We start from the raw sequence: 23690 nt of genomic DNA on the forward strand, positions 1-23690 counted from the left end.
CTAGAGGGTGCACCACAGGACTGTTTAGATCGTCCAGATTCGCAATCTGTAAATACTTCCCCTACAGTTCATATGTATATTGCAAACACGTGGCGTTCATTTCTGAGGAAGAGCAGGATGCGACCACTTAGTTAGAAGCAAGTTCATCTCCGGCCTTGTGGTAAACATTTGTGGAATATGTTTTAACCCATTGACAAGAAGTAAAAGTGTCAATACTCAAACATCCTCAGGGAAGAAATAAGATAAAATATACATTTATGTTTTCTGAGAGATCGCAATTTGGTCAGAAGTTCACTGAATCCTGGCATTCTGGAAAAAGGACGAAAAAGTCAAAAGAGGTTAAAAGACTTAGAGCCGACAGACAGTGAGGCTGCATTTCTACACAAAACAAAACGGAAGAAATCACAAATCTCATGTGATTATTTCTTCAGAACCGCAATTGAAATGCTACAGATACAGCCGTTATTAGAGTCATTACATGTCATCTCTGACCCTGTAACTAAGTCGTCAGTCTTTACCTTTTTGACTCTGTTTGCAAAGATTGTGGAGCGACCCAGTAATCTTGAATGATAGGAAAGGGAATTTCAGAGCTCCATTGAATCGCTGTTTCATAAGGTATTTAGGTTATTGTGATTGATCTCACAGTTCACTCTCGCTCAATACACAGAGATTAATGACTTGCTGGTCGGACTTGTGGTCTTCTTGTGGTCATAAGTCTTTTCAAACACCTGAAACAGTCAGAGAATGACGTGTGTTTGATTGAGCTTTTAGCTGCCCCCTCCCTCTAGCAGCTTTTCTTCTTCTGCCTGCTTAGTTTATTAATGACTGGACAGACAGAGCCTGATGTTTGAATTGAAAGTAGAGCATTTATATATTGTTGTAACCTTATAACCCAAAAGCAGCAAAACATTTTACAACTTTTCTTGCTTAAATGGTTGTGTAGTTGCTCTTCCTCAGGAGAAACTATATGATTATAGTTGTATTTTTCTAGTTGCAATAAATAACATGGTGCACTGGTTCCCAACCTTTTCTGTTTGTGATATTTAAATCAATACAAAATATATTTGAGAATATTCCAGAGAAGTTGTTGAAATCCCTTTTTAAAATGAGACAGGTCAGGTTAGTAGATAATGTTTCACATATTCAAAGGAATAAAGTGCTTGTTATTGATCAGGTACTGAAGCCAGGAGTCAAATTCACAATGTGTCTGAAAATGTGACATCTGCAGGTTTTAGAGAAGGTACTTAACTACTGAGATGAGTTCAAACACTTTGTGATGCCTTCGTGAATTGGGATCTGGGTTTTAAGTGCCTCCTCAGAATAAACCTCCCAGAGAGGTATTTCAGGTGATCCAGTCGTTTTTGGGAATGTGCACTGATAATACCCAGAAAGCCGGGGACTTTGTTTTGCTTTGAAAAGGATCAGCACCTCTGACAAAATGTAAAACTGAGTGAATGTGACAAGGACAGTGCAGTTTTTATAAAGTGGTTTAGCTGCCATGTTGTGTTTGATCACACTTGGGTCAATCAAGGCCTTAGAAACGGCGAGTTAGTGTTGACTGGTTAGATCCACTGGAGGCTAACATTTTATGACATAAATATATCATATTTGGAAACGGGAGACCGTGTTTTAGCTTCTCTTCAGATAAAGACCAGTTTGAGTTCCTCCCTCCTGCTTTCATGTGTGATATAATTCTGCATAAATCTGTCACAAGTGTGTGGTGCCTTGTTTTTTTTCACATATCTCTAAGGGTATTCTCTTTAACAGGCAAAGAATAAATTGAGGAAACATGTGAGGAACTAAGGGAAAAATAAGTTTTGCCCTTTTGAAAAGGACACTTTTGCATCTAAGACCAAAAGGGCAGGGGCGGTCGATGACGCACAAAAAAGCAAAAAGCAACATCTAGGGGATGAGAAGCCAGCTTGACAAATTATATGAACCATCATGACAATTGAAAAAAAACAAACATAACCCCTAAAAAGTTCCAGACAAACGTCAAAGTTTTAGTGGCAAAATCACAGCTTGCACAGTGGTGGAGAAGAGCATAGGGGAATTTGAATCGTCTGTAGTCTCCTCTATCTGGTAGAAACATCTTTCCACTTTTTACTGTGCAGTAATGAAGGTGAGACTTAATTAGATTGGGGCTCAGAGAGTCTTTATCTGGATCTGCTCCAAAATTGAATGGGTTCTTCCTTGTTTGACGCAGTGGAAACTCTGAAAAGGCTACGTGAAGTTTTCTTCCTGTTTTGGACAGCCCCTCAGGTTCTGTGCTTTGTGCTGCATCGGATGCTCTTATCAAGATAATGCTGTGTGCCAACCTCCCGCTCAGAAAAAGCGTTATTCTTCAACATAATGTAATTTAAACCTCGGGTCAAGACGAGATGCCACGTTCCAGGAGGTCATCTGATGTCATAGTGCCTGAACTCTGCACTGAGGCACTTCTCTGTAGTGTCTGTTTAAATCAATGTCCTTAATCAATATATTACTTTTCAGAAACTGCAACACAACACACTTCATCCTACCAGGTTCCTTACATTCCTTTGGTCATTCAATATTCCTGAAATCAGTCAAATTAATGCTAAATCAAATGTTATCTCGATCAGATGTTCGTATCACTATTTTATTAGCATTTCTTCATAGAGACTCAGGCGATTTGACATCACCCGTCTGAGGCTGGATGAAGCCGGTGCCTGAAGCATGACAGGCGAGTCTCTGAGTTTCAGGGCCTTCGACATGATGCCTGTTGTCATGAAGACCATTTGTGGCCTAGTGCTTCCTTCAGGACAACATACTCCCCCCAGTGGGATCTTCAGGAGAATCATGCATTTGAAGCACTACTCAGTTTCAGTCATCAGTTAAATCGATTTTGAGACTCAGCTTCAGTTCTGATACACATCTAGACCATAGGTTCTTTGTAGTTACCAAAGAATCCTTTCTATTCTCTATTGACATTTCATCAAATCTTTGTAAAAATAAATTTAAGCCTGATGAATTCTGACCAAACAAAAACCTGATTCATGGCAAAAAAGTAATTTGAAAACAGACGCATACATAAAATGTACATTTCACTACATTACATACGTAACCTTTTTAACGAGTTCCATCTTGCCTCTTCTTAAATTTAACCTTGTTGTTAAACTGTTCCAATATATCGTAGTTTTGTATGTTTGTACTGATTGTTTTATATATCGTACAGTACAGTCACCTGGTGTAGTATCGCTGAACGGTCCGATCGGAGCTGATTGTTGACGACATGATTTTCACGGTTGTGGTGAATATTGCCAGTGTCAAAATCCAGCTTCACCAATCAGAGATGTTGCTACTGCACCTTAGGATTGTGGGTAGTGTAGTATATTGGCTTCTATAGGTGCAAATAGCATTGGTTCACTGTCTCATATAGATTGTGGTGAAGTCTACATTAGTAGGTTACAATGCAATGGCTGATAATCAAAATCTGTGAAGTGAGGACACGAAAGCTCGTGTACTCAACCACGTCTTCATGATTAACTGCTAATTGCTCCAGTTCCCGTCACCTAAATGAAATGTCAAACTGAAATGATTAGAGATTCCCATGCTGTTATGGAGTGGCCTACTTTCCTCTGTCAGATGCTCAAATTAAACTCCATGTGGCTTGAAGGAAACGCTGCTCAAACGGGCTCAGGTGTTCAACTCGCATGAGCTGTTTCGATGTTATTGTCTCTCAACTCATCCAAACAGAAGGCCCCAGATTGAGTGTCTGTTTCACAACAACTGGAACATCTGACTAATTTGGGGAGGGCGACCGTGAGCGGCAGCACTTGTGTCACATCCTTATTCGGAGTTCAGTCAATCAGAAAAACCAATCTCCTGTCAGACAAAAGCAACACAGGACTAAAGAGACAGATGCCCGGCTGAAGCACAGGGCGATCAAACACCAGAGCAAGGCAGGCAGGCTTACATGAGCTTTAAGTGAAAAATGCTGTACTGTAATATTCCTGTGGCATTGTTGCAGAGGCCACGGTTCGGCGCACAGCAACCATCGGCTCAAAGAAACAGGTCAAGCTCGGCGGCATAGGCGTCACATACTGTTTGGTTTAGTCTTTCAGAATAATTAGGAATGTGAATTTCTAATTCCTTTCACAATTAATAATTGAATTTGTGTTTTTTCTACGCCCCCTGATTGAAGCAGACCACACACACCCAGGTTACATAACTTTTCAGCAACCCTTTTTCCTCATTTACATCAACAAACATGCTTCCAGTCTTCTGATCCTCGAACAATCCTTTGGTGTTTGCTTGCAATCACCCAAGAAAAGCAGAGAATCTGGCAGGGGGGCCGGTGGAGGAGTTGGGCACTGCAGCTGCGGAGTGAGCCAGTTGGAAATCACATAGTTTCTTCCCTCCGCTTTCACACCAGCCGAGTGTCGTCAGTGTCGGGTTGCTCACAGCGTTATTAACACCTTCTCCCGTTCCCAAACTCGACAGATTCATTAAGTGATTTTTATTTTAACAGAATGACTTTAATGCACCATAAGGGAGAGAAAAAAGTTAAGAAAATCGCTTTATCATGCGTAATGCACAGATGGTTAGAGGGAAATATGCTCTTCCTGCACCAGTGCCTTGAATTAGTCCTGCCTCAGTGGAATCGCTTACAGGGACAAAGCTCACAACCTGCTCCCCTTCCTCTATTTCTGCACCATCACCGCTTGGTTCACAAACCCAGCGTGATATTTGCCTGGAGGGCGAGAATTTTATCAGGAAAACATCCTTGTGCTGCTGCTGTGATATTATCTCATTATCTCATTTTATCATAGTTGTCATGGTTTTCTTTGCAAATATAGCAGTGTTGCAAATTAGTGGGTTGCTTGAAGCCTTGAGCCTCAGACTGGCAGAGAACACTGGGTTCCTGAATCGCTGGGTTGAGAGATGTTGCAAATGAACCTGACTGGAGGAATTTCAGTTGCTGTTGATTTTAACTGGCACCGATATCCTCTAGATGCTGTCGTGTTGATTCCCCAAAACAGTTTGCATGATATAAAATGACACATTATTATGTTTATCTGCACAGATTTATTCATAATACTCGCTTTGAGATGAGGAAGAAATAACTATACTTTTGTCACAGCTCTGAATTGGGAGGATTCAATTGCACAATTAAGAGATAAACAGTCCACCTTCATCAGTCTCAGCAGACAAAAGCACACAAGGATAATCAGAGAGGCAGGAGGCAATCCACGATAATTTGGAGTTTCCGGTGTAAACTGCAGATATACAGGCTCAGTCTGCATCTTCCATTCGCCATGCAATGTTCACATTCCTAGTCCGCACGAGTCAAATGTTTCCCCACACAAAATACAAACGGCAAAACTTTTTGTACATTGTTTTGGGTCTAGACCAGGGGTGTCCAAACTTTTTGTCCCGAGGGCCACATACAGAAAAAAATACCAAGGACTGGGCCAATCGCGCCGCCACGCCCCCCTGCCCTGGAGTGGACTGTTGACAGTCGCGTCGCTCAGGGCGGGGGGGGCGTGGCGTTCTGAGGGACAGCTAGCAAGTCAGCAAAGCAATTCACCGCCAGACCACTAGGTGGAGTAACGTTTTTTGTCGAAGACAACCTAAGAGACACCTTCTTTGTGTGTGGCAGTCTTTGTCGATCTGATCTTTCTACACAGCTTTGTACACTCGTCGACCTGCAAACCGACGTTAGCCGAGATCTCCTTCCAGGAATTGCAAGTCATCTGCGTGTCCTTGTATTTAGTCAGTGACGGGTTATACAAGTGGTCATACTTTCAGATCTCTTCTGCCAAGTGCTCTTCTATTTGGTCCATAACCGTTCTTCTAAATCTTCCTTGGTTTCTGCCGGTATTATGGGGCATGAAACCGGAAATATGACTCTGGAAAGGATGTAGTTAGTGGACCAATCACAGCCTTGCGGGCTGCATTAGGCTTGCGTAGCTTTGTCGTATAGTTACAAAAATTGGTGAATGCAGGCAAGCACAAAAGAAGGGGCACGTAAGCACGCAAGGGCTCTTGCGTGCTTGCGTGCCCCTTCTTGCGTGTCTCTGAAAACACAGAAGCATGCACCGGCCTCTCCCCTGTCGAAGAAGCCTGGCCCCATAAAGCAAAACAAAGTGCTTTAAGTAAGTGCTATTTGAGCGCTACTAAATTTTGAGTTTCATAAAAAAAATTAAAAATTTTTTTTTTTTATATAAATTATATTTTTAGACATTGATGCGGGCCAATTAAAAATGGATGGCGGGCCGCAGTTGGCCCGCGGGCCGTAGTTTGGACACCCCTGGTCTAGACGTAATCTCCATTTAAGCGCACATTAATTTAAAAGTTGCATTTCAGGATGCTGTGGCTGGCTCAATCGTGATTGGTCAAACAAGAGAGAGAAAACTGGAAGGCTTCCATCTGCATTGGCTGGCGGAGGCATAGAAACATAGGGAGGTAATTCAAGTTCCCATTTTCTTATAAGGATAATTTAAACCAGGTTGGTAAAAAAATCTATTTAGCCTGATATTTACCCTCTGTTTTTTGTAATAGCACATTAACAACTGTTGACGTTAAGTCTTTCTGTAAACCATCAAGCTTGCATATACGAATGTTAATACATAATTCATAAAGCCAGAAGTTCAGAGGTCAAAAGGTCAAATTGCAGGGTTTTCCTGAAGAGCCACGTCAATGCAACACTTGATATTGAATCCAGCCTTTATCCAAAACCTGGCAACCCAAGAGGCTCCGAATATCAATAACTTTTAACATCATCATAGTGTGGATGGAGTACAACAAGAACACATGACTCCCTTTCAGCCCATTATTGTGTGAAAGACCACTTGAATCCATGGTAGTGTGTGTTGTATTGTACTGGACTTGTTTCAAATATAGATCCAGTATTGTGTGAGGAGCTCGATACAACAGCAGAAAGAGCTTTGAAAAGTCATTACTACTTTTTCAATACAACCTCTAGTTTCTTTATCTGAGTTAATGTTCACACCAATCAGTCCCATCGCTGAACAACAACAGTCAAACTCCGAGTGCTGTGTATTTTCAGATCGTATTGCACCTGACTTTTTACTGCATCTCGTGGGGAAACCACTCATTCAAGAGCTGGAGTGGTTTGACTCACTTTGATTTACCACTGTGTTCTGGGCTACTTAGCTCTAAATCAAATGGCAGAGAACTGGGTTTTTCCCTCTTTAACACATCACAAATCGTTACCAAATAAATGCCTGAAGTCAAATGAAAAGGCTAAAGTGAGCTCGCTGGTAAAGGTTCTGTTTGTTTTGCTACTTCTTCTTCTAGCTGCCACACATTCTTTTAACACGAATGTCACATTGTGTGACACTAATTCAAATGCAAAGGATGCTGTGGCCTTTAGTTTACTGTTTCTGAGGTGGTTTCCTCTCTGTGGTTTACAAGAATCTTTACATCAGGACGGGGGAATATGAAGATGACGCTCCATGTGAGATTTGTCTAAATCCACAATGGGACAACATCAGTATTAATGTGTTTTCCTTTTCGACACATCTTGTGAGCTACCTCTGCCTTGGAGGACATGTTTTCTCCCTTTGTCTTTTGTTTAATTACTCAAACTGTTGAATAAAACTTTGAATGAAGGACAAAATAAATCACATTCAATAACAGGGCAGATCAGGACAAAGGGTTGGACCGAAGGAAAGAGATCAGGCATGTTTGTTAGAGCCTGACCAATATGGATTTTTTGGAGGCTTATACCAATATGAATAGTTCTGTACACATTTATCTGTTCATGTTTATTAGAGTGTATTTACTCACAAGAGGTTGGATCATTAGATACAATGTAAAAACATCCTTATCAAATAATGTTGAGGTTAACTAATCAGATCCACTGAGGCGACAGTGATCTGACATCTCACCATTTGGAGCTGAGTTATTCACATCAGAGCCCTCGACCTGTGAAAATTATTGTTTGGTTAGAATAAAAGATGAATTGGAGTTGTTATTTTTAATGTGGGTTTTGAAAAAAATGAATCTGACAGGAGCCTAATCAACGAGAGTTTTCCTGCACAATAATGAAACCACTTGAATACATGATGTGTATCCTGGCAGCAGAGTGGTTCAAATTATCCCTGTGAGTGGCAGGTCCTAATAGAAAATAGATTTATTGCTGCTCTGTGTCTGCCCCAAATCTTTCTCCGTTTTCTCAGGGCTGCTGAGATAAAGCGCCCAGTCAATGCACCGCGAGGAAAAGCCAAATGAAACGTTTGGAAGTTGATTATGGAAAGCGGGGCTTCTAAAGAGATATGCAAAATAAACTGACAGAGTAAGAGGATTTGCTTTCCCCCCACCAAATAAACTGTTGTACTGCTAAAGTGGTGTTCTGTGTTAGAGTCAGACGGATAGTGGAGCTCAACTTTGAACTGAGCTCTGAGGAAATTGGAAGGATGTTGTGTCGCGTCCCCCTCTTGGCAAACGCTTCTCTAACCTTGCCACAACAAACAGGTTTGGCACCAGCACCGAGGTGTCTGCTGTCTGCTGTCCATTACTGATGGAGACAAACAAATCGGTGAAAGTGTCCATTGATACATTTCAACAAGTATTGTTCACTCCTAACAATATATGCAACGATGCCATGATTACAGTTTGATTCACTTTCTTGCAGGGATTGCTTACAGGGAGTGCATGGATAATGGGACGTGGGCGTTGAGGAGCAATTACTCCAATTGCGAGCCTATCTTGGAGGAAAAGGTTAGTGTGGCGACACAGGAGCAAACCTGCTCTCTGCTTTTATTCTCTGCACAATCTGCCAATCATCCCCGAGAGACGCCCGTCACATTCGACACTAATGGCACACACGGAGACAACCAATCGCCTGTGACTGCATTGTGTTTTGAAACACTTAAAAAGTTTGTTTCCAGATGACTTAACAAACACTGTACAGTACGCACAGTCTGGCTTGTGTCCCTGTTAGCAGAGCCTGAGGGTTCAGTGCAACACTGATTCATTGTTTGAGAGGAGTTTGGCCTGATTAGCTGACATCATGTCTCCTGATTATTGTGTGGTTCTGGGTCTCCCTCTATTTTGCTCACATCATTTTTAAGCCAAGACATCAGAAGTGTGTCTGTGCCATTTATTACTATTCTGGAGTTTTTCTGTATCTATATGAGCTTTCCTATAATTGTATAGTAGATATTTAAAAACATATGAGATTCAATTGTTTGTATTATCTTTTCTATTATGTTATAATTTTTTTGTAGTCATTCATTAATTTTTATGTATTACAATATGATTGATAAATATATCTACAAAGGAGGTTTAAATGGCTTTTTATTAAAAAAATTCTTCATTTTCTTTAGAAATACACTCCGTACTTCATCCTAAAAGTGCTACATGAATAAAATGTATTATTATTATCATCATTATTATTATTTGCACAGTGCAGCCTGGACAGGTTGATACTGTAGACATAACTCTGGGTCGTTTCATGTATCCATGTTACTCAGCTCTTTCTCTTTGTCCTGTTATCCGTCTGTGCATCAAATAAGTGACTCCCATCTCGTCTTTCCAGAGGAAGTATCCGATGCATTATAAAGTGGCGCTGATCATCAACTACCTTGGCCACTGTATCTCTGTGGGAGCTCTGGTCGTGGCCTTCATTCTCTTCTTGTGCTTAAGGCGAGTACAGAAATAGTGCATCTCTAACTGTGTCCTGCAGTAGCCTTGCACTGCTTATCATTAACTTGCTTATGTCAAATGAATAGATGTCTGCAGTGCGGCTCAGCTGAGGTTTAGAAAAAGCATAATGTGTATTTCACAACACTTCTAATCACAGTCACTCACACACACACACACACACACACACACACACACACACACACACACACACACAAACACACACGCACATATACCAAGTATCAAATGGCCTCAGCTGTGCTGTTCAATAGGGTTTGGTCGATGTGGGCTTCTGAAAGCAAATATTGATTTCTTTGGATTACAGACCGAAGTAGTCAATATTTTGTTCCATATTTAAGTCTCTTAAGATTTCATGGCACAATCAATAGCTACGTTATGTTTCACCCGAGAATGTTTATTTTCCTCAGGATATAAATACTGGAAAAAAAGATTTTTTAACCTTGTCCAAACTAAAACTCTCTTAAAAGCCTGCAAAATTAAATTATTCATGTTTTAATAGCCCACCGGTCGTGAGGCAACTCAGAAATACAAAAACATTGTTACGACAGCGATTCAGAAAGGGATGTTCATTTCTCTATTGATCATGAGTGCCGCTAACGACCATTAACCAACAAGAGTGAATGGAACTATTTGGTCTGTGACATATTGAAAAGTTTTTTACATTTGCAAGTAGCAGCATAAGAAATCAAACATTTCTTCTTCTTGCATCTTAGAAACATGAACAGAACTCAGTGTGGTATATGAAATCATGATAATCTAACATCTCTTCCGTTTCTCTTGTTGTTCAGGAGCATTCGATGTCTTCGAAACATCATCCACTGGAATTTGATCACCACCTTCATCCTGAGGAATGTTATGTGGTTTTTGCTTCAGTTGATAGATCACAATATTCATGAGAGCAACGAGGTAATGGCACAAGTTTGCCATGCAATTCATTATAACATAAGAGTGCAGAAAGTTATTAAAGTCTTGAAGGAATCACGTGAGGAAAAGTGTCCGTTTCCGTTTAAAGACTTTGCATCTCGTCCTTCTGTTTCTCTCTTTCAGCCTTGGTGTCGGTTAATAACGACAATATACAACTACTTTGTGGTGACCAACTTTTTTTGGATGTTTGTTGAAGGATGTTACCTCCACACAGCCATCGTAATGACTTATTCCACCGATAAGCTCAGGAAGTGGGCTTTCCTCTTCATCGGCTGGTGTGAGTATGTACATGCTGACGGTGCATCGCTCTCACCTACACTCCGGGTGCAAGTTAATGCCCAACCTGGGAACAAGAGATAAAACAGTCACAATGAGGTCCATTCAAAGATGTGTCAGTTATTTTGATATTACAGACGAGGCCGACATGAGCACCCACCAAGAGCCAATTCTAAGTCGATTTTCCATTCGGCGGGTAAATCTCAGAAGACCAACCGCCATACTTGTTGGTAATAGTTTACAACAGAATAGACATTTTATTAGATATAATCTAGTCTCTCTACTGCATTTTGATGTACAAGCACAGCCGCTTCTTTCCTCTTTATGTCTGTATCAGGTGATTAGCTGCCATAAAGAACGAATTTTTTTTTATTGCCAGATAAAAAACAATAGCTATCAGAGGCAGAGAAGCCGTGAATTTGATGAACCACTATTACAGGCCGCTGATCTGCAGCTAGCTTACCAACACGTGTTGAGCGATTTGAACTAAATGACAAAACAAAACCCCACAGAGGTAAAAGATATAATTTCTACGAAGAGAAAGTCCAATAACAGATGCAGGTTCGGAGAGGTCATGGTTGCAGGAAGCTGGCGTCAATGCACTGTTTGATGGTGGGAATTTGTTCCGGATGTAGCCGGTACGCATTGTCGTATTAAATAAACACTGAAATTAGAAAACATCCTTTGAGCGTGTGAACACAGCGTCACATGGGTTGCGTGTCTGAGTCCTGGGCTCAGTCGGAACTTCTCTCAGCAGCTTCTGTGACAGCGCTAACGGCAACGTCTCTGAAAAGCAGTTCACAGCGAGGAGTCTGAGGAGGAGCATTGAGATAATTAAATATCCACCATGTTTACAAAACCGATCTCAAGATTTCATAGAATTCTGCTCATTCTTCATATTTATTAATTATGGACCCTACGTACATTTCGCCACATTAATGCAGTGCAGTCTAAACATGATTTTTTTTCCCTCATTAATACGATAATGACAAATCTTAAGAAATCAAGTACTCATCTAATTTCACTGTCGCCACTGTTATATTATTAATAATCATCGATGCTATGGCACTTGATTCAGAAAGATACGGCAAAAACACATTACCTTTTCTAAATTACATTTTACTTCACCGATTAAAAAACAAACACTTGCTCTACACATACTTAAGTGAAGAAGGTTAAAGAAAGTCTTCACAGAAAGTGGTCAGATTAATCTCCACTTCATTTTATTAGGTACAAACAGGTGAAACCAATGCAGTAAAATAGAATAACTGGCGACAATTCACAGACTTCAACTCTCTTGGGTTCTCTGCAATATTTAAAGTCAATCAGTTGAGCGGTTGTCAAACAAATTGAAGGAAAGCCAGACAGCAGGAGACAGACCCACAGAGGTTCCAACATTTAAGTTTGATACAAAAAAATGTCAAATCTTACATTTAATTAGTTTTTTATATTTCTTCCATCCTGTACTTTTTTGCTGTGTTCTTTAAAAGGAAAAATTGGTTGTCAAACATCGGGACCACAGTCTTATCCGACCCTTCTGCCCGTTCAGAGTGAAAGCTTCTAATTGGCTGCTGGTGAAGTGGAGCGGAACAGCACTGACTAGTGGGAACTATATTTTTATTTGGTGCTCGACTGGATCAGTGATTGTCCTGAAGCAGATGTCCTGTCATGACCACGTCAAAATCCTACAAACGTAGTTATTATTATAGGAAGTTATAAGAGAAAGCTCAGTGTTAAATTGGACAGAGTGAAAAACCAGTGTCAGAATATTTGATGTTGAGGCAGAAACATGCCCATGGAACCGTGATTCCTTGTCTCTCTGAGACAGATACTTCACTTAAATGACTCAGCGGAGCGTTATGAACAAGAGAATGAAATATGAATAGATCACGGATCACGTATTATCAGTAATGACAGTTTGATGACATGGAAATAACCAGAAGGACATGTCAGACATATTAATCTTGATTGAATGACTGAAATATTACTTAAATGTAACTAACTCTTATCAGGATGATATAACCTGTGCAGCAGCTCCTCTGCACTTCATAACCTGTTCAGTGTATTTGTAATGAACAGGGAACCTTGAAAAATAGTATTTTAATTGTCCGCCATTAATGCCCATCATCTACTCTATGACACTGTCACTAATCTGTGAAAGTAATATTGTAATTCATCCGTAACAAAAGATAAGATTTAATAGTTGCCAGGGGTGGATTCATACGTCAGGAAGAATTAGATAACAGAATATTATTATTGTATAATGTGTTAACATGATATCATAATGTTATTTAAAATGCTATATGTCAAATACAATAAGACACTGACTCGGGTACAGTAGATACAAGGGCATATACTACACTTAAAGACATATAAATATATGCAAATAAATATTAACAATCATCAATATAAATCATATTTGAATAGCTGCTGCCTTCAGGGAACCACAAGCCAGTAAGGAGATTGGATTTGTTCTTGTTTTGATAGTGTTTACTAGAATTCATTAGTAAAGTGCAGGTCAGATTGAATCTCCTACGAGAGGTCAGATGTCATCTGGGGTCGGAATGAGGACCTGTATTCTTTCATCTCCATTAAAGGTCTTTTCCCTGATTGTTTCACCTTTTTAGCAGAAACCCTTTGGACAGAGAGCGTGGACGTATCTGGCCATGCAGCTCTCGGCCTCCCTCTCTGATTTGTATACTCTGGCTGGAAGATGTTTTGCTCAATTAGCTTGTCAGCACGCTGGCGAGGTGCAAAGTCAAGCAGCGACGGCTTGTTTGAAAGGTTTTTCCTTGAACTGCCGTCCTGAGTGCTCTAGGGGTAAAGCAGCGAGTTATTCCAAAAGCACTATGCCTATTTAACTTGCATCTGAGCGCGCTGCCGACGAATCAGCAACAGTTGATAGAATTAATGTTAACTCTAAGGGTGCAGACAACAGCCATATAATACAAAAGAGGGTCCAATAGATGCTAGTGTTGTAGAGCAAAAAAGCAATTTGCTGTGTTCAGCAGCCTAAAGCTGTTTCTTGTTATTTAACTAAATGTTTTTCACTGTGGGTTAATATATATTATTCAACAAATAAATGTATTAGTTTCACTAGGAGCCTTTTCTTTTATCATTTGTTAAGGCGTTGTTCAACATTTAACCGATTTCCCAGGGAATGATCAATGGATCTCCATCAGGCCTATTTATCAGACTGATGTAGTTTATGCAAGTCAGGCAGAGGATTAATAGTCGTGTCTGTAATGAACTCTAACACTAATTAAATGTTGCTCCTGGCTTACATTAATCTTCTTTACTTTACAGGTATTCCCTTTCCTATAATAGTAGCCTGGGCCATTGGAAAGTTGTACTACGAAAACGAACAGTATGTATTCAAATAAGTTCCCCGGACGTTTTCCTGAAATGTCCTTAATCAGATGCCATAATGATTCTTTCCTTTCCTGTTGACAGATGTTGGTTTGGTAAAGAACCTGGAAAATATATGGATTATATTTATCAAGGACCAGTTATTCTTGTTCTTCTGGTAAGTAACAATGCAGGAAGCCATTTTCCTGTATCACCCGTTATTTCTGCATTATTTATGAGAACCATTCATTCATATAACACAACACAAACATCCGATTCATTAGTGCTTGTAGGAGTGAACTGATGAAAAAGAAAATATACCCTGCGATGAAAATGGTTTTATAATGGAAGTCATTTGTATCCTGCAACCAGATCATTGAAAAGTGGAATTAATCTCCTTGTTGGTTTAAAGCAGATTCACGCGTATGAAACCTGAATATTACAGATTGTATTCAAACTAATGTGATCACTAATGGAGCATGTCGGAGTGCGGTGACCCCTTCTGAGTCCTGTGCTCCTCTTTGACTTGCACGCCCTTCCTCTCCTCATCGACATTCAATGAGGAAACACTGATTATTTCATTTCCTTTGTTTGTTTTATAAAGTCTGTTTATTGTCTCTTTTTCTCCCCAGATAAATTTTGTTTTCCTCTTCAACATAGTGAGAATTCTTATGACCAAACTACGAGCTTCTACTACGTCTGAGACGATACAATACAGGTGAGTTGGTCCTGTACGTAAAACTGCACCGTAAAGAAAACGCTTATCCTTTGAGGGTCTTGGTGTTCGCTGCAGCCCCAGCTGACATTGGGCGAGAGGTCTATCAGGTTGCCAGCCTATCGAATGGCCGACGCACACAGACAAACAACCTTTCACACCCATACAACTGTTACGAAAAAATTATGTTTATTTTTTATATGCATGTTTTTTAAAAGCGGGAAAACCTGGTAAAAAATGGCAATTGACTCCTTTACCATGGCCAGTAGAGTTTTCCTTTCAGGCTCTTCCCCCCCGATGCGTCATATAAGATGTCAGGTTCGCATTGAGCACCGACCCGCTCTCTCACCTTGCTCTCTGGCCAAATTAGTGTCTTCGCCCAGGTGTCATGTTGCCATCACTACCGATCAGAGCCAATAAAAGGCGTGAGTGAACATCGATTGAATCCATTCCAGATAAAAGCCAGATGTTAGCGGGTGTTTGTTGGATTTTGGACGATTAGAAAGGAGCTTTTGTCTCCATTTAACATAACCACCAATCTGCATGTGTTTTGGAGGAAGCTGGAGTAAACCCACACAGACATGTGACGAACATCCAACCACCACATAGGAAAACAGGGATTCTGTTGAGAACCCTTGTGTTTCACTCCAAAATTGATATTTCAAGATGATTTTTGGTCAAAATCTTCTTCGACACATACGTTTTTTTCAGCAGTGGCTTCCTCATGTCTCCCCAAAACACTCCCAATGTCACAGAATAGATCGACAAATAAAATTGCTTGTGAGTTGAAAATCAAAAGTGACATTTAATGTATTGTGTTTCATTTATCTCCCTTAGAGCCAAAGGCAGAAACTAAAGAGTATTTCGGGCCGCGTAAAAGAAAATGAAGTCTAGACAAACATATTGAGCTGAAGGTAGTCACACTGCGAGAAGCCACTTTACTTAGGTCGAGGTGAGATGAGTGAGAGGCGGGAGAAGCTCTCATGTATCTGACAGGACTTGACGAGTGAGTAATAGGCAGAGATTTGTTGCGAGAGAGTCGAGTCCCACTTCATGTTTTCAGGTTGCTCTTCTGACCGCTTAAGTTGTGTGTTGATTTCTTTTTTTTTGCTGCGTCAACTGTGTTTGTCTCCTTTAGGGATTATTTGGGGATTATGGTGTGTTTACTGTTACTGCTCAGGCTGCTTCACCTCAGGCTCTCCAGGCTGAAGCTGCATTCATGCTTGTTGTGACAGATATGCTGATGTCAGCGAAGCAGTTTTAATTAAGTGAGTGGAGGATTGGACCATAAACTGTTTACCTCAAACTGAAGCATTGTGGCGCCTTCAAAAACACTGTTGGTTTTACAAGCTGTTTGAGCAGAGCAAACCAGGGATGGAAACAGCAAACAGGAGATGGGATTTTCTGTCAGTTTTTTAATTTAAAAGTCAAATCATCGGGAAAGAAAACCTTATTTTTACAGGATTTACCAAAAATCCCTTTGGTTTGTGTTTATCCTCCTTCAGCATTTCACTGCTTCTTTAATTAGCTCTTCATTCTGATAACAACCCTTCAATGGACTCTTCAACCTGCTGCTAATCGAGCCAAAATCCATTGAATTCAGCAATTTGTGTCTAGTTAACATTTTTGACTACAACATGTGGGCCTGTTAGGAAGGATCGTGTGTGGCTGCATGGGGGCTGTATATGTTTTTATGTTTCTTGTTCGTCCCATTTCATTAGATTTTTCGTCTCGTGAACGCTTCTCTCAGGAACATCTCCAAAGAAACCTTTCAAATTTGGTTCAAGTGTTCAGTTCAACTCAAGGATGAACTGATAAATATAGATACTAGGTCAAAGGTCGAGGTCACAAAACCATGTTTTCGGTCTCTTGAACACATCTCAAGTCTGTCTTTAGGGAATTTCTACACATTTTGAGCAGTTGTCCTTCGAACTTAAAGATTAACTGATTTGATTTCAGTGTCCGTGGTGACACTCATCTCCTCTTCAAAACCTAAGTAAATGATTTAATTTCGTATTTATGAAGCCAACAGTTACACTGCATTTTAATGTGGGTCTTAAATATAAAGTGCTTCCCACATTGCAAACTTAAAGAGAATCACAGCGCTGGAGGTGGGCGTGTGTTTCCTACCACCTCTTGACGCAGGATCATGCGTTTTTCTAAAAACTCCACACTCTCACATTAGTCATTTTTATAGATGCAGCTGTATCCTTGTCTTCACAGAAAAGCTGTGAAAGCAACACTGGTCCTGCTTCCTCTGCTGGGCATCACCTACATGCTCTTCTTTGTCAATCCGGGGGAGGACGACATCTCACAGATCGTTTTCATCTATTTCAACTCCTTTCTACAGTCGTTTCAGGTGAGGAAGGGGATAATGGTACAAAGTGACGCTGGCCCAGAAAACCTTGCACACACACACACACACACACACACACACAATGTCTTTAAAGTGAACAGTGTGTGTGTGTCTGTGTGTGAATCATAATGATTTCATCTTATCGCCTAGTTGTATCACTTCTTTCAGGATGACATTTCAGGCCCTGAGCCTTCTTGTGGGAAGATGATGTGAACGAGCATCCAGGCTCTGCTTACACAGAACCAACCCTCCTGCCTCCTGTTCAGAGCTCTCAGCCGTAGGGATTACCGGGGCCACATGGGCATGATCCCTGCTCTGTGCTGTTCTTTAAAATCTTTCTATCTTCTCTGCTTTAATCTAAGACTGAGTAGGAGGACAGAGGAGAAAGGGGGTTTCAAGAAGTTTCTCTTTAGTCGAGAACTATTGCATGATGAGATTAAGAAAAGCATAAATCTATTTCCTCACATGGATTAAAGGATGTAGAGGAGTCGTCCAGTGATCATAAGGTTTGCTGGCTCCCGCTGAGTGTGTCCAAGTGTCCTTGAGCAAGACGCCTGAGCTCCTAACTGCTCCTCAGGCCGTATGAATGAACGTGTGTGAACGGGTTGATGAGAAATACATTTGAAATCTCTTTTCGAGCAGACGGACTAGAAAATCACTGTATGAATGCAAATCATTTACCGTCAATCCTCCTCGGTCTAATTACGATTCCATTACACAAATCTGCATTCGACTACTGACTGTAATGTGTCCTGTTCTGCAGGGGTTCTTCGTGTCCGTGTTCTACTGCTTTCTAAACGGAGAGGTGAGTTTTTCACCACACTGTGAAATGTGTTTCTCGATATGTATGTGATTAGTTTCTCTGTGTTTTTCTTTCTAATTAACCTCCCATAGTTACAATTTTTCAAGTTCAAATGATTGGATAAGAAAGCTTTCAAGTGAAAAAAGAAGAAGAGAGGAGTTAAATCATTTCTGCTCCATCAATGGAAGTTTGAGCACCTTGTTAAGCTTCCTACAAAAAAATGTATTGAGCTTGAGTCATTTTAATCAATTTAAAACAATAGTAAATGGCTGGATTGAGATTCATTACAGCCGTCAGGAGATTACACATTTGTTGGTAATTGTGAGGAAGCTCTCTCCCAGCCCCCGACTAATTGAAACCCATGGGTGGAGAGGCTGTTCATTGGATGAGGAGCTGTGAAGAATTGGAGTCACTACTCTCGCACAATTATGTAGAGCAAGTTCAAGATGTCGATTGGCTAAAGTGACTGTGTGGATTTTTATCTTTTTAAAGGACCTCTTGGTTCTTGACTCACCGCTGATGTCAATTTAGAGACTTTTCTTGAGTGTGCTTCAAAATGCCTGCTAGTCTGATTATGTCTTAATGTAATAAAAATATACAGATTAATTAAACTAGTTCCCACATCATATTTGTGTAGTCCAACAAAAATCAAAGAAGTGAAATGATTAATAAGTGAGTTTTTAAGAGCTTACAGTCGTTATGCTAAGAAAACATGGATCCTGGTAATGAGCTTCATATTCAATCGACTAAAATTAGCTTTTTTATAATTTTATCTAATTGTTTTCTTGAAAGTTCTCTATCGTCCCATTATTCCATCAAGTTTCACTGAAATATAGATTTTCTAGTTTTTGCCGAGTCTTTTCTGCCAAACAATCAAATTGACGAGGGCTAATCCATCAATTGTGTTATTGCCCTGCGTACAATAACCCCTTTTTACCCTCACCATTTCAGGTGCGTTCAGCGGTAAGGAAGCGCTGGCACCGTTGGCAGGACAACCACGCTCTCCGAGTGCGAGTGGCACGAGCCATGTCCATCCCCACGTCTCCGTCCAGGATCAGCTTTCACAGCATCAAACAGACCACAGCCGTGTGACCAGGGGTGACAAGCACATCCGCTAATCTCCTCCTCAGCCTCCGAGGGAACTTACTCACTCTTCAACACAAGGGAGTGATTTACAGAACAGACTGATGCCTCTGATGTGAGCTTGAGTGTGTCCAATGTCACTGAAGCTCCGGGATATTTCATTTTTGTGTTGAGGAAAATGAATAGCATCAAAAATCACACTTAAACTGCACATAAAACAAAGTGGACATGTACATTTCCCCTCTTACTCAGAAGATTTAAGTGTCATCTGTCCCTTGTTATCATCTTACTGCCTGGTGGTTAATAGAGGAGCAGGATAATCCTGCAGTATTTGCAGAAGGATACTTCCCACACTTGCAGGCACGTGGGTCCATTGTTACGTTATTAGTTTGACTAATATGCATTCACAGTGTTGCCAGAACATCTATTTGTATTTAGTGCGACGAACATCAAAATGCAAACATGCTCTTTGAATGAACTGCTCCTCGGCACCAACAGCTGCTTCTGACAGCCGAAGAAGAAGCTTTTGGGAAGGAGGTGAATCACCTGAATTAAATATAATAATAAAACACTATAGAGAATAAAGGGCGAAGCGTTTGAAAGAGCCACTGCTCTCTGCAGCGTAAGAAACGTGTGAAGTGAATAATTGTTGTTCACCTCGACACAATCTGAAGTGTACACTTTGGTCAGTGGGATTATTTTATACAAAGAAGCCATTTTCTCTATAATGTTTCCTCAGAGGAGGCCTATCCTTCAAGTCTGTTCTTTCATACAATGTCGAATTTGAAATCTCATATCATGTTGTTTTAAACATTTTTTAAATGGATGGATTCACAAGCTAAACTCTTGTTCCAGATATTTGATTCTGCCTTTATTTCCCCCCTTTGTTGCATCTTGCCCATTTCCCCTCAGAGAAGGAGGGAATCAACATAGAGAGTGATTAAAACGTTGTGTTGGAATTCCCTCCAGGATGATGGTTGGTGGACAGCCCCAAATTAAAGCTCTCCTCCGGACGAGTAAAGATGAGATTTAGTTTAAAGCAATTTATGTAATGTATACTGTGTGTGTTATGTGCCATCCATGGATTTACTGGCTGGCACGGTGGAAGCAGATTAAAAAATCCTTTAGCCCTATGAGATCCTTGCAGCTTTCTCGTAATCAACGTTGCAGCTGTAAGCTGCAGGGAGGGGCCTGATAAAGTGAGCACCGATTGCTTCCCTTAAACATTTGCCCCGGTCAGATCAACATGTCAACTCCCACATCTGCTGCAGGCTGCTCAAACAGACTGTGAACGACCATGTGTGCAGTGACACACAGAAAAACCTGCAAGAAGATGGAGGGAATATTCCATCAGTGATCAAAAAACACCTGATGAATAAGCATAAACGCTGCTGTAATTGTGTTTGACTGTTTTCTGCTGCTGAAACTGAAACTGGTTCATGTAGACTTTCACCGAATCGGGGATCCAACTCTTGGCAAGAATGTACATAAGAATATTTCCTGAAAATACTGCATTTTTTTTTTTAAATTGACATTCATTCCTGTTTGTTTTGTATTTATTAACTTGTTTCTTATTTAACTATTTTTTATTTTTGAAGTGAAACGGGATTAATATCAGCTGGATCTACAGTTCTGTGGAGTTTAGATAAAAGAAAAAAAGTGAAATAAAGCACACAGAACTTCTGTGACATCTGTGGAAATGTATTTTAAGGTGTTGTACAGGACATTCAGATTTCGTCAGGTTTTGTTTTACAACGTACTCTTCAAATTTGTATTTTGTACATTTTATTTACCATATCGTGCTGCTCAATACTGATGGTAAATGTTGATCGTGTGATTTTAATGTGTATATCTTATTTTATTTCATGCAACTATAACCATCCATGGCCATCATCAACACACACAAAAAACAATACAATATAGTTGTGAAAGATTTTATACATAATCAAGTGAATCAGATAATTTATTTAAAACTCACCAAAGAGACGACACCACGTTTACCATCATCCAGAGTTTCTATCGTCTACATATTTATATTGTCGCCACTGCATTTTGTAAACAGATTTCTTGTTATTACATGTTCTTTTCTACATCATTTATTGTAAATGATCCAATGTATTCGATGCGGAGTGATGTCAGATTTGGTAACTTGGAACTGAACAATTGACCTGCTGACTTTATCGAGAACTCTTCGTTGAACCACCCATGTTGCCTTACAAAACGAAAAAAGGAAATGCATTCTTAATTTGTGAAAAGGAAGTTAATGTCTCTGTAAATGATGTATCATGGTGTTATTGCTATATATTTGTACATACACACATGAAAGGAAGAAAAAAATACATTAATTTGAATTAAAATCAAATCTCATTCTTGCTCTTTGGCTTTTTCCTGTCAAAGGTCTTGCATCTTTTCCGGGGGAGCACGCAAACAACAGTGATCGCTGTTGACGCACTATATGATGCATTACGTCTGCTCAGTTAAGCTGCGTGCGCTATTTGACATTTGCTACAGATTGCAATAATAAGATCTGTTTAGTTGAATCACTGACCATCCATCCCTGCTATCATCGAGCATTGCGCGGAATTTAAATGCAGCACTCGTGTAATGACTCAATCAAGTAATTATCCTCATGACGGGAGGAGGCGACCGCTGCTGCTCTGGCACTGTGACATGTAAATATAGTTTGTAGTTGTGGAGGGGAAGATGCCCTGAGCGCATGCTTGCTAAAGGTTATGTAATATGAAAGTAGAGGCAGTTTCAGGCCGGAGTGAAGTGGAGCAGAACTACTGCCTGTGCCCAGGACCCCGAGGACTCTGAGATATACATCCCCAAACAATTAGCCGGGACTTTGATGCAGCCTAATAAAGGCTTGTTGTGACAATTAATGCCTCTGCTAGTCGACAACAGCATGAAAGGCACGACAGTGGAGGAGCTATTCCGATGCCAGAGGCGAGCAGCACATCTGCACTTCTTTGTGGATTGTTTGCCCTGAGCTCCCGTGCTCCCATATTGAACTGCCTTTCACCAGTCATTACCTCGGCTAAAAATAAAGAGCTGGCATAGCAGCCCGAGGCTACCAGCTCCTTCTTTACATCGCTTCTTCATTTATTATGTAAAATCTCTAACGCTGAAGAGAATCCTATAGAAGAACACAGCGATGTTAAGGTCGATTCATTTCACTAGAGTTCATTAGATCACATACCTGCATGTGCTACTAAATGTAAAGTACAAAACAAGCGAATGAAGACTTCACCTTGAAACTGTGATGTGCATCAAAACAATAATGTCAGAGTCAATTATAGTTTAAAGTAGAATGGCTCTCGGTACAGTTCATATCTCCACCAAGGCCCAACAGTCTCCTTATGAAACCACATTAAAATTATTTAGATCTGGATTTTTAATAGGATCTGCCCCAAATTCCAGACCTAAAGATAAACAAACTTAAATAAAGATCCATGAATTATTCTCTGAGAAATCAACACAAAGGACAAACAACTTTCCGCCCGCTGATTGAGTTCCAAACTGAAACTCAACATGTTCCTCCTGGAGTCATGTCCCACCACTTTTTGTGTAATTTGGCTACATTACAAATAAACAAATGCAGACAAGGTTAAAATCATTTTTTTGTGAATGGGACTACTTCCCAACCTGTAAAAAGATGAAGCCCAATAATAGTTTATTTTATTGGACTGAAGCTGAGAGCGGTTTCCTTCGTGTCCACCATCGACATTTCTTACCAGACTATGATGATAACACTATTTGTTGCATTCTGGGAAATGTAGGCTCAACCACAGGCCTGGCCAAAGGAATGGAAGTTGGGATGTCTCTTCTTTCAAGGACAGATAATGAACTGCAGGACTGAACAGTAGTAATTGCTCATATTTCCTGGAGAGCAAATTAAAAACTACAGTGAAAACATAGGAAACATTTTTAAGTTGAGTTTATTGATTATATCCTGGTTCACAATGAGAAACATGATCACATTGGTTACTTATTAGCATTATGGATCTGCCACCCACTAATAAGAGACAATATTAAACAGTTTCTCCTAATGGAAGTATGGTGGACTGCATTTGGTTTAGTTTATGCCTGTGGCCCCGAAGCTGAGGAGTTATACTCTTCAGCTGAATCCTCCTGAATGTCCAATAAATATGCAAAGGGAACATTGGATATTATTCAAATCAGTCCGGCCGAAGCAAATAATTTAAAAGGAGACTATTTCATTTCACAAACATATTTCCTACAAGCATGAACCCTTGGGAATTGTGGCTTCGTACGATTAAAGTGCACTTTCGCAAGAACAGCGTCACTTTTTACCTGGAATCACATTAAGGAAAATGATTTCATTATGATGCAGTCGGTTTACTGAATTACCCAAGCTCTGCGGTCGAGTTAAAATATCCAAGCAACCATAAAACGGTTGCCTTTCTCACTGGACGTCCAGCGGAAAATTGGCTTTGCACAAATAATGGCTATAAATATATAGCCTGGAAGTGGAGAGCTGACTGAGGGAGACTACGTGGTGCGACTGA

The 23690-nt window shown here is 40.3% G+C and overlaps 1 protein-coding gene across 1 annotated transcript in view; it reads left to right on the forward strand.

Moving 5' to 3' along the window:
• LOC133018361 (corticotropin-releasing factor receptor 2) overlaps positions 1–19167 on the forward strand; it is a 31522-nt gene extending 12355 nt beyond the window's left edge. Inside the window, exons 3-12 of the mRNA XM_061084716.1 lie at positions 8624–8709; positions 9530–9636; positions 10443–10560; positions 10702–10855; positions 14161–14221; positions 14308–14380; positions 14835–14920; positions 17141–17276; positions 18037–18078; positions 19027–19167. Of these exons, the coding sequence (XP_060940699.1) occupies positions 8624–8709; positions 9530–9636; positions 10443–10560; positions 10702–10855; positions 14161–14221; positions 14308–14380; positions 14835–14920; positions 17141–17276; positions 18037–18078; positions 19027–19167 (1004 nt within the window). The remainder of the gene's footprint in view (positions 1–8623; positions 8710–9529; positions 9637–10442; positions 10561–10701; positions 10856–14160; positions 14222–14307; positions 14381–14834; positions 14921–17140; positions 17277–18036; positions 18079–19026) is intronic.
• Positions 19168–23690: the final 4523 nt, after the last annotated feature.

This window comes from Limanda limanda, chromosome 13 (genome assembly GCF_963576545.1).
Source record: "Limanda limanda chromosome 13, fLimLim1.1, whole genome shotgun sequence".
Classification (NCBI taxonomy): domain Eukaryota; kingdom Metazoa; phylum Chordata; class Actinopteri; order Pleuronectiformes; family Pleuronectidae; genus Limanda; species Limanda limanda.